Source organism: Lycorma delicatula, chromosome 4, assembly GCF_047948215.1.
Source record: "Lycorma delicatula isolate Av1 chromosome 4, ASM4794821v1, whole genome shotgun sequence".
Classification (NCBI taxonomy): Eukaryota; Metazoa; Arthropoda; class Insecta; order Hemiptera; family Fulgoridae; genus Lycorma; species Lycorma delicatula.
In genome coordinates this window covers 103994535-104007318 of record NC_134458.1, presented here as the reverse complement: position 1 = coordinate 104007318, position 12784 = coordinate 103994535, and the positions used below count along the sequence as shown (strand labels likewise).

General features: G+C 28.8%; 1 protein-coding gene across 1 annotated transcript in view; it reads right to left on the bottom strand.

Annotated features, from left to right (window-relative positions):
• LOC142323723 (matrix metalloproteinase-2-like) overlaps nucleotides 1-11077 on the bottom strand; it is a 691023-nt gene extending 679946 nt beyond the window's left edge. Inside the window, exon 1 of the mRNA XM_075363878.1 lies at nucleotides 9619-11077. Coding sequence (XP_075219993.1) covers nucleotides 9619-9975 — 357 coding nt within the window. The 5' untranslated portion in view covers nucleotides 9976-11077. The remainder of the gene's footprint in view (nucleotides 1-9618) is intronic.
• Between the last annotated feature and the right edge of the window lie 1707 nt (nucleotides 11078-12784).

Here is a 12784-nt window from a genome sequence, read left to right as displayed (position 1 = left end):
CATTTTTTTTCAAATTGTTGTAGATATTTCTTTGAAGACTTTTTTCAAGGTTTGTGAAAGAGATTATTTAGTTAAATACTTTTTATCTCTACATTATTATCTTTAAACTTATTTTTATTCTCTTTCAGCATTTTACTCTTTATCATACACATTTATTTTGTTAGATGTGTTTGCGTGTATATGTATGTTTTCATTCATAAATTTGTCTCGCTACATACATTTGTATAGATGTATCTTTCTTTTTTTTTGTTTGCCTCCTCTATCTCCCTCATCCCTTTCTATTTCTCTCTTTCTCTCATTTTTTATCTCTCTCTATTTCAATCTAACATTAGGTTTTTGCTAAAGTAGGAGAATATTCGGACGTTTAAACTAACTGCCTGCAGCTGTCTCCCCAATGTCCGGCCTGTTTCTAGTAGACTACACGCTGATCTTGAAAATGTGAGACCATGTGGGCGATACGCGATCGTTAGGATGTCTGTAACAGCTTGTATATGTTGTAGTGTAGGCCTAATGTTAATTATAAAGTCTCTATAATGATACAGAACATCAAGAGAAGAGAGCTTAGTCACATTACTTTGTAAGTTATACGTTTTAGTATCGCATTACAATATTATTATTTCTGTTATAATTGTTTAAATTTTTTTTTCTAGGAGGAATCTAAAAAAAAAATATTACAAAGGTTTTGGTTTTTATATTTTATCTCAAACTGTTCACTGAAAACTGCAACGTTAGTATTAACGACATATTATTTTTATGTATAATAAACGCACGTACGCAAAAATAAAACCTCATTAAAACATTTTAGATATCTCTTTTAGAAGGTTCAGAGAATTCGCTTATAGTTCAAGCTGAATTTTTGTAATGTGTATTTAATCGTTAAATTTTACAAATTTCTAAAATTATTTACTGAATTTTTTGTAGGTTTCAGTGGAATTTCATCGTGATAGACTAAAAGAAAAAACAGGAAATCTTCTGCGTGGTAAATCAGATTGATTGTTTTGAAAACCTTTCTATCTTCATGGGCCGTTCTGCATAAATTATGAAAATTTTTCCAAAAGTTTTGGAATACTTTATTAGGTAAAGTAACTTTCTTTAATTTTTTTCTTTACTAGGTTTTTTAATGAATAAGCAATTTTCAACCGGGATAGGTTTTGAAAGATTCTAACCTTAGTTTTCATCGATTTCAGCTTGTTCTGGACAAAAGACGTTAGACATGATTTTATTTTAATTGAAAATCCTTAAATCATAGATCTGAATTAGCAAAAATATTTTTTTTGTAAAATATAACACCGGTTTCACATTTTTACTTTAGTATTTACTAAATTAGTTTTCTCTTATGGATCTTTATAATCAAATTTAATGCTGAAATGTTCGAGCTATTATTACTTCTAGCAAAAAACCTAGTCAGAATTACAGGAGTGGTGTCAGTCAATTTTTATAAGTTAGGTCCCAGTTTCCTCTCGGTCCCCACTAATATCTTCAGCAACGTTTGGTTAGTTAATCAAATGGAAATATAATCTTTCCTCTACCATGTTCTGACCAGTAATTTATCGTTATTTTTGACGACCATTTGACCACACACAATGAGAATTTTGAAATTTAAATTAAATAAACAGTTATAAATCTGATTAAAACACTTTTTTGTTGTTAAAAATATGATTACAAGGTACTGAAATCAACCAGTATGTTATGAAAAGCATTTACGTTGAAATTGCTTATTTATGTAGAGGTAATGAAATTTCTTACGTAATCAGAAATTTATAAGTTGTTTGGAAATAACTTTCTGCGTAGTTTTTACAGTAAAAACTGTATTACAGGAAAACTTAAAATTATAATTCTGTTTCATCATGAAAAACATTGATCTCTTTCTGAATCAAACCTAATAAATTCAGTTTGCCAGTCACGAGATAGAATTATTGATTGAACCCGGAATTTTTAATATTTTGCTGCTGTAAAAGAATTTTAATAAAAGCTACTTAAAGATAATTGGTCAATTAGGTCTTTAAAATTAATTTATTTCCCTTGAATAATAAAAAAAAAATCTGTAATAAACTGTAGATGATTTAATAAAAGAAAAGCTAAGTTGTTGCTTAAAAAAAAATTAAAAATAGCTTGGACTTTCTTTACAGAGAGGCTGTCGAGAAGGTAACGGATTTGAATCCCGATCAGGCTGAAATGGTAGATTAATTATACTACAGGATTTCATAACATTCAATTAAAAGATAAAGATTACGTAAATATTATTATTATTAATACATTATATAATTCAATCATTATCAATTCTTATTTGAAATAACTGTCATATTTATTTGACGGCAAGGTCATGACCCTTATAAAATAAACTTTTCGTTTTGAATCGTGACAGTCTGTGAATACTATTGTTAGGAATTATTTTATTAATGTTTCAGCGTATATCCTTGATTCTTTGTGACTGAGTCATGGTTAACTCGTTAGTGATATAACTCACCTTTCTTAACACCTTATTTTTATTACACTACTTTTTTAATTTTATTTGTATTAAAAAGAATAATAATTTAATGTAAAAAAATTGTATATATTTCGGATTATTTTATTTTTGATCTTTCTAATTTTTGAATTATTTTTTTAATGTATTAAATTTTCTATTAAAAGCTAACGGTTATCTTTAGTCGAACTTTAATCCCTAACATTAATAGAAATCTACTGTATATAGGGACATCTCTATTTCATGTTATAGCCTGCGGTACTTAAGGAGTGATATTGTAATTCGACTAACCGCTCAATTAGTAGATTCATAATTAAAGTAATACTGGTTATTCGCAAAAAGATTTAATTTCTTTGTTAGATTCTATTTAGTCTGTTGATCCTGTTTGAACTTTACTTTATCAGGATTTATACAAAGCCATGAAAGTATTGAAGAAATGTCTTCTATAAAGTTAAGGAGTTATTCTGTTTAGATGGCCGTGCTTTTATCTTTAAAAGAAATCAGTAACGAGATGATAAAAATTAGTGAAATATATTTAATAATATATTTAATAATATTCAACAAAGTAAGAATATTATCAAACTACGGCAGATTTTTTACCATTTAAGATAATAATAGTACATTAAATATGTAATTATATTTATAAGTGATGTAAAACTGATGCCAGACATTCATTTTAAGCAAAATACAACAGGAATATTTTACTCGTAGTCGTATCTTTTTTCAAAAATGAATTTTTAAAAAACGGTTTCCAATAATTTGATAAGCTTTAAAATATTTCTATTTCAATTTATTACAGTATATTTTTAGAATCTCTAAGCAATATTCAAAAACTATTAACGTTAAAACTTCAAGCTCTAATTCGAGTTAGTTTTAAATGAAAAGTGGAATTTGAGATTTTTTTTATTTCTTTGCTCACCTGATAAAATAATTTTTTCAAACTATTGAAATCGTTACTTTTTTAGCTATTCGTTATTGATTATAATTTTTAAAAAAATAAAAACTCTTTTATTTTTTCAGAATATAACAGAATTAACGTTTCTAAAGGTACACTTATACCTCTGAATAATATTTCCAAAAAAATATATAAAAGTCAATCTAAACAAGGATCCAGAACGTTTTGTTTTCGAATTGCAACTTGCAAAAATGTCATCCTGATTTTTATTTAAATAATAAAATGGAATCACACTATTAGAACACAAAGTATGAGGAAAAATTGATGTTTAATAAGTTTTTGACCTGAAAAATTAAAAAAAGAAATGGGTCGGGTGATTGAGGAAGGATTTCACAACCTCAAAAGCATAATACAAATTTATTGAGATAACCTAAAACAATTTGGCGCATTTCAATAAAAAAACATAAAATCTGTCACCCGACATTTACTTTGGTTTGATATGGCTTCCATTTGTAATGCGACATTTATCCCACCTGAAGTCGATTTCATTCCAGACTGTAGCTAGCAAGTCAGGCGTTATCTCCGCAGCTGCGGCTTTAATTCGAAGTCATAGATCAACAAGATCAGTAGACAAAGGCGGTACATACACCCAGTCTTGAAACCCCACAAGAAAAAATCTAGGGGTTCAAATCTGGGGAACGAGGTGGCCATGCAATTGGATCTTCATGACCGATCCACCGACCTTGGAATAGAGTATCAAGAAAATCTCGGACTTCTAGGTGATAGTCAGGTGGTGACTCGTCTTACTGAAAATAATGGCGTCCATCTTGGTCATCATCGTCTAACTGAGGAATTAGAAAATTTTGAAGCGAGTCCAGATAAACGATACAAATTACGGTTGCCTCCTGGAAGAATAACAGGCCGTTTTGTGTGGAAGAAGAACAACCTGTGTTAACGAAGGTTTGGTGCCAAGAGTAAATTGTATGTCTTCCACGAGACTCCCTACCGTTCTTTCTACGAAAATTACGTTGAACTGCAGTTGCTGAATGCGAATCGTAAAACCAAAACACACAGCGAGCACGTTTCGAAAACTGGTGCAAAATTTACATTTACTGAAATGTATTCGTTTTTAACAACACTGGTGACAGCGCTGCTGGCTGAATTCGGTACTACTGAACTACAGAGTCAAAACGTGATGTGTTTTGCTATGAAATGAGACCTCAGCTGAATCTGTAAGTTATCTAAATAAATTTTTGTGCTTTTAAATTTGTGAAGTACTTTCTTAATCACCGATATATCTAAATTTCAGGAAAATTGTTGTAAAGTTGAAAAAACCGAGTTGATAAACACGTTCATATTGGTGCAGCTGTTCATAATATATTAATTAAATTATTACAAAATTTCTCTCTCTCTCTTTCTCGGTGTGTGTAATAGTTATGTAGCAATTAAAGTTGAATTGTTTTTTTTTTCTTTTAAATACTACTTCTTCACCATCGTATTAATGGTTATTTTGAATTAATATTGCATTCATTTTCGTCTGCAGTTTATCAAAACAAACCTTGAAAAATAATTTTCTCAAACTACTGAAGAAATTACTTTTCCAAGAGCTTTTTATTATTGATTGTAATTTTAAAAATGAAAAAGTATATACAGTATACTTTTTAGTTTTTCAGAATGTTCCATAAGTTTCCTGTTAAGGTTTCCGTAAACGTATACCTCTGATTTAAGTTATCAAAAAAGAAAAAAAAAATTAAAATGATATAAACATCGGTCCAGAACGTTTTGTTTTCGATTTGCGGCTAGCGAAAAATGTTTTCCCGATTTTTATTCAAATAATAAAATTAAACTACATTATTAGAACACAAAATATGAGGCAACATTGATGATTTAATATATTTTAGACTTGAAATATTAAAAAAAAAAAAATAATGGGTTTCAGAACTCTATTTAAATTTCGGAAATATTGTTGTAAAGTTAAAAAAAAAAACTGGATCTGAAAACACTTTCATATTATATAGCAGCTGTTCAATATATATTAATGAAATAATTACAAAATTTCTGTCTTTTTATCTGTAATAATTATATGGTGAAGTTAATTTTAAATTAATCCTTTTTATTTCAAATAGTACATCATCCCCATTGTTCTAATGGTTATTTTTAATTACTATCGTATACATTTTCGTATGCACTTCATTAAAACCGATGTAATAGGTTTTTTTTTAATTTAAGAAAAAACAATAAATCTTCCGGATTGAAATATCTGTTACATGAAAAATAGTCTAGTGTTGATCCAGAAATGTCCAAATTTGGTTAAGATTGTAAGAAAAGATTATCTGTTTGAGAACTGGTAATTTTTATAATATTATTTTTCATGTTTCTCACGAGGTTAAAGCTAGATGAAATTTAAAATTAGTAATTTTTATCAATTCTTTGGCGAAGAATTTTTGTAATAAATGAAATTCTTAATAGAAAAGTGTTTGGTAAATAACATAAGACGGTAGGTAATTTTTTATCGTAATTATGAACCAAGATATTAAGCTTTAAATTCATCGGTAAAGATATAAAGCGACTAGTATAAATTAATCAGTTCTCCCTCATTTGGTTTATTATTAAAAAAATAATAAATACTTATAAATAAAAATTATACTCGTTTGTACATTTAACTTTGAAGATTAATTCCATTATTTGGATAAAATATATACAATTGTTTTCATTTTATTGTTATAATTATTATTACATATGCGTATGAATGCAGTGTTTTCTTAATTTTCCGGTTAATGCCTTCATTCTTTAATTTTAATTGAGCAAAGATTTATATACTTTTATTTTGTCACTGTACTTTAGTACTGATATGATCCTCATATAATGATTTCGCTTATCTTTTTTTTTTGAAAATTTTATTTATGTCATTTGTTTTCGGTCAAGCGTATTGATCCACATTAACTTGACATTATTCTCGATTTCCGTGCTAAATAAATCTAATAATCTGTATAATTTTAAATTACGTTTATTTGCCTATTAATATTTATTTCTTTTATTATTATAATTATTATTTTAATAAACATGTAACATTAAATGTAGTACAAAGTTTAATTAGTTTAAATTTTTTTTCGTTTTCAGTAAAAAAAAAAGTTCTAAATAAAATTAGATCATTTATTCATGAAGTTTTATTACTGATGAAATAAATCTTTTCATTTAATTTATCGAATACGTTATTAACAAAGTACTAAAATGTTATCTACTTTTAAGTATAGAAAGGTTTACTCCTAATTATCCCTAACAAGACTATCTGGATTTCTGGATAATTAGATATTCTATAAATCCTACTCGGTAAGTTATTATTATTTTTTTTTAAATTTTATCAAGACAGCATTGCTGAAATGTTCCTACATCGGTTCTGTAATATACAAATATACATTTATTTCAATTATCGTATACTATTTTACATTGAAACATTTTTTTTTTTGTAATAAAGGGTAATATATACGTGCAATAAGTTAAATTGTATGTTACATGAATTTAATTAAAAAATATCGAATCTAACTAACTAATCAAAATCATTATCTTCACTTTATTAATCGGATTATAAAGAAATTATTTCCTTCAAAAACGAAAATTTCTATACAAGGACAATCTGTATAACTTTAATTCCGATTAACCGGAGTTTCATTTTATTTGGAGTTAATTTTACCTGAATTTAAATACTTTGTTTTACTGGTAACTACGTTCTTATACATTTAATTAAAGAAGATATTATCTATATAATGTCAGCTTGAAACTAAAAAAGAACGCTCATGAATATAAATCGGCTTACAGCCAGTTGTACTCCCCCTCTCTAACTAAAAGAAGGAAGGGTAGAGTTATTTTTTAAGTTTTTTTTTACAGAGGGTCCGGGATGTATTCTCCGAACTTTAGGTATTGTTTCAATACACTAAAATTAGCAAAAACTTTCATATCGACGTAATTTCTATTTTGCTTTGTTTTCTTTCTAGATCCCATTTTGTGATTTTCAGCAAAAAAAATAATTTCTTACGAACGGATAATCCTACTTTAATTCAATTTGGTAATTCTAAGACTAGTCTCTTATTCTACAAAAAATTTGAAAACCTCACTTTCAAATTTAAAAATGGCGGCCATCTTATTTTTTTAATCTTCAGTATCTTTGTAATTACTTGTTTTATCAAATTTTTACTTATTACAAAATTTATTAATCATTTTATTTTGAACAAAATGACACCTCATTTATAAAAATCCGTTGACAAGCAGTCGAGGTATTGCAGATAATTAACCCGGCAGTACGCTTGCACACCGTAAAGGCAAAGTGATAATTATTAATTTACTATTATTATTTATTATTAATAATTTTTATTACATTTAGTGGCGGAAATGAAAAAGTAAAAGATTATCAGCTTGCATTTTCAGATTTGCCAAATATAATTAAAGTAGGTTTTCCCGTTCCTGAGAAATAATTTTTTTTCCTTGAAAATCACAAAATGGGGTCCAAAAGGAAAACAAAGCAAAATAGGACATGTCGATATGAACTTTTTTGCTCGTTTTGGTGTCCTCAATCAAAAAAAATTTTTTTTTTTTTTTTTTTTTTTTTTTTTTTTGGAAGTTCGGGGAATACGTCCCAAAACACTCTGCATAATCACAGTATTTACTATATTTTTCAGTGCAATAAAAATTAAAACAAAAAAATCACATTTACTGAGAAAAAGCCACGGTCCAAAGGTAACAGAAGAAGGATAATACAAGCTGAAATTTAACAGTTATATCTACCAAAATGCAAGAAGACCTAAGGAAAAAAAGGTTAAATTTCTAGGGACATATGATCCAGGAAAGACCTTAACAGATTAAATAAATAAATATTTGAAAAATTGTGGATCATGAAAAGCAAATCAAATTACCTGATACAGATGGAAGAGGAGAACCTCCAAAAGATAGGTTTGGAAGTAGAGAACTTTTGTAATAGAATAGAATAATGTACAATGTAAACGTTTTTGTGCACAAAAAAGGACAGGAAGAAAAAGACAGATGAGCAAAAAAAAGCCATGTTGAAAAAATGAGAAACGATGGAAGAAGAGAAAAAAGTAAGAAAGAGCATATTTTCATTGTCCTAATTTGACCTTTTCGTATTAAAATAAATAAATAAATAAAATTAAAAAAATCTTTCTTTTTATTTTTTTTTTAAATCGGTGCTAAATTAAAATCAACTTAAATATTTTAATTTCCTGCAGATTAAAACCTCTGTCGCTGTAAGTACGTTAGAAGAGCATATTTCCGGTTTTAGTTAATCTTAAAAATGTACCCAAAATCCCAGTTTTGGGTTCAAATTCCGTTCCTGTGCACCGATTCGCTTGAAAATCAATAGAGTTGTATTTTCACAGAGTTGTATTTATCAACGTACAACGTTTCATCAAAATTGGTTAAAAATTGCGCCCAGTAGAACGAAAAAATCTAAAAATATACACAATGACCCCGTTTTTTGCCTTTTAACTCCGGTTCCTGTGAAACATTGTGATTCGCTTAAAACTCAATAGGGCTCTATTCCGAATAGGTTCAAATCACCCCACCAAGTTTCGACAAATCGATTAAGATTTGCGTCTGATACAGCGGACGGAAAAAATCTTATACATAGATATACCGGGCGCAGTAGTGATTGATAAACATTTATTAAAAAAAAATTTAAATAAAGATTTTTTTTTAATTTTTAGTGTATTTTACTTAAATTGGTTTTCTTGATTTTTTTAAAGTTTATTTTGTAGATTTTATTTAAAGTATTTAAAAACGTTGTCTGGATAAAATAAAAAGTATTTTATCTTATATAATAAGATATATATATATTTAACAATTTTTTTTTTTTAATTAAAAGCGATGAAAATCAAATGTACTTATGCAATTTTTTTTTACCTTTGATTTTTCAACCAGCTTTTTTTGAATATATAAATTTAAAAAAAAATTTATTTGTAAGATATATTACATATATATATATATATATATATATATATATATATATATATATATAATTATGGAATAAAAATAAAGTCATAAATATTTATTTTATGCCTTTTTATAATTCTCAATTAATAGTAATATGTGTATATATGTATAAATTATTTTTATGAATGAACAAAAAGTGATAAAACAGATGATTAATATTAACGTAATACTAAATTGATAATGTTAGTTATTATTTAAAAAAATATATATATGTATTTGTATATTATGAATATAAAATTAAAAAATAATGAGTACTGACCAATTTATCAGGATACGGTGGTGTCCTTTTGACCCTAGTTTTATTATTATTAAGCAACTGTGTTAGTTGTTCATCGTAACTGCTACTGGTTGTATTTTTATAATTATAATTATAATTATTAACGAAAGGAAGTCCATGACAATTTTCTATCACCAACACATTAACACATATAAACACATATAAATAATTTAATAACGTCCTGTTTATATTTTTATTAATGTTATAATTATTTATCATTATTTTATTATTAATATTATAACGAACGTCGGTAAATTTATTTAAAATATTTATAATCCTTCGAACTGTCACTCCCGGCTTATTGCATTGAACTGTTCCATTCGTTTCCCGTAGGATCATTTTAATGTTGTGTTGTTTCTTATCTGATGTAGTTTTTGTTATTGTTTTCCCAGTGATTCACCTTAATGACCTTGAGATATCCCATCTACGATTGGTGGGGGAAATTAAATTGTATATAAATTATGTTCCAGTGTGTAACTTTGTATATAAAATATTTTGTTATAAATTCGTTAATTTTCACAGTTTAAGTCCATTATTATTATTATTTCAATTTTAAACATAAATATTATTTATTAAACCAACGTAAAACTTTTGATTATAATTATTATTCGTTTTTCTTAAAAATAAAATATCATGTATTTGTTATTTTTCAATCTTAATTTTAACATCAATGGTATTTTTTTTTCTGTGTCCTTTTATTACAGTGTAGTTTGTTTCTTTACATGTTTCTGTCTTCTTTTATTTTGTTATAATTATCGGCTATAACTTAGCTATTTTTTCCTAATAATCTTTCTATTAAAAAAAAAACTCTATATAATATATATTTTTCTATATATTATAATTAATAATAATTTTAAATAAACTTTTACTGTATTCTGGTAACCATTTAGAAAACATATAATTACTTTCTATTATTATTTTTTAAATTATAATGAATTCTAACATTAATAAAATTCTTTTTACATGTTTTTTTGTTATATTACATTTTTGTTTAATTAAATAGGCTCTCTTATCAAAACAAATATAAAATTTTATATATTTTATTTTATCTTTTAATATTTCTTTATTGATTTCTCAATTATTTGTTTTTTTTTTTTTTAATTCTCGTTCCGTTTTAATTCTACACATTTATATTAATTATACATTAGTCACATACAATATCACGATTTGTAAACACCATTAAGTTAATATGTATAAAAAATGATGATAATTTGTGATTTTCATTAATTTTAGTTAATAAAATTTTCTTCAATTTAAACACTTTTATATTATTATAAAATGAAGTGTCCGTAATAAATTTAATTTAAAAAAACGACTGTCTGTATGAAAGTAGTAAAACGAAGTGTTATTCTTTCTTTTTTATTACAAACGACGAGGCATCGTACTGTACAGTCAAACAAGACACGTTTCGTTAACAACGTTACGGCACCGAGCCAAAAGTTCGACTGACTTGTTTCACAGCTATGTTCATAGAGCGCGTTTTACTCGGCTACTACTGTATAGATAATCAGACCAGGAAAAGGGTCTCCCACCCACATTCTGTATCTTTTATGCTTATTTTTTTTTCTTGTTGATTTATTATTTTTTTTTAATATTTTTAGTTTTTTTATTGTTATTAATATATGCATTAAGATTTTTTCATTACTTTCTTCTATGAGAGAGAATAAATTTTACCAATATTATAAAAATTTTCCGATCCGGCTTGTTAGGTTATCAACATAAAAAATTTTACATGTACAAATTTTATTTATACTCGTGCGCGCGTATTGTTTGTATTTCATTTGTGTCTCAAAAACGTATGACCTACTTCACTGTGACTCCTACCTTTCGTTGACATGTACATTCGAAAAATATTTTCTGCTGATATGATTAATTATTTATATCAAACATGTAGGCCTTTACTTAGAAATAAATAAAAATCTATATGCGATTTCCTTTTTTTTTTTAAATTCTATCTTGAATTTTTGCCCGTAATCCAGTTGATATAGTCAGAGGAGTACCGCAGGGGTCGGTTTTCGGACCGACTCTCTGGGTGTTGTCTTATGACAGGGTCTTCCGCCGGAGATGACCCTACTGGGTTACGCGGATGACCTCACTTTGAGAGAAGACGGATCGAAGCCAAACCTGCGATTAAAAATCTCGGGGACTGGGTCGACACGAGGCTCCGGTTTGGAACACAGGCCATCGAGGCGGCTATCAAAGCGGAGAAGACGATGAGGTTGGTTGCCGGTCTCCTGCCCAACTGCGGTAGCCCAACCCAGTTGCGGAAGAGACTGCTGGCGGGAGTTGCGTACGCCACGATGTTGTACGGGGCCGAATTGTGGGGGAGCGTCACTAAATACGCGACATATTTAGGACGACTCGAGGCTTTACGCAGGAGATGCTGTCTACGGATAATCTGTGCTTATCGCACAGTTTCTAAGGAGGGGCCGAGGTCTTGGCTGTTCTTTTATCTATAGGCCTGCTGATTAAGCAAAGGAAGAGACTCCGGGAATTGGGACCTCTATCTTCCGCCGATAAGAGGAGAATTTCTGCTGATGTAGAAGAGGAGTTGTTAGGAATTTGGCAAAGCAGGTGGGACGAGGGGTCGAAAGGGTGGCGGACGCACCGCATTGTTGAAGATATTAGAAGCTGATACCGAAGGAATCATGGCTCGCTGAGTTACTCTTTAACGCAGTTTCTGGTGGCCATGGAGGCTATAGAGCTTACTTGTACAAATTCTGTTTGGACCACTCGAACCTTTGTCCCACGTGTGCCGAGGAGGAGACCCCTTTACCTGTTTATTTTAGTTGTACACGATTTGAGAATGAACACCAACAGATGCTGGAAGCCGTGGTGGGAACAGAGGTCATGTTTAATCCAGAAGACACTCGGAGAATTATGATGAGAGGGCTCCTAGAATTTAAGGCTATAGAGGACTACGTTAGGAAAGTGAATGACAGATTACATACCTCGGAGGAAGCTCGACACGGAATTCGACGCCGGAGGGTGCCGAGCCGGATAGGCTCGTGGCTGAGCGCTTAGAGGGCCCCCGAGCGTGTGGGGGTTGTCTTTGTGCAATGAGGTCACGGGCACTCCGCATACCGGCATCTGATGGCTGTATACGTCCTCTGTCAGAGGTAATTCTCCGAGAGCGGTTCCAAAAAAT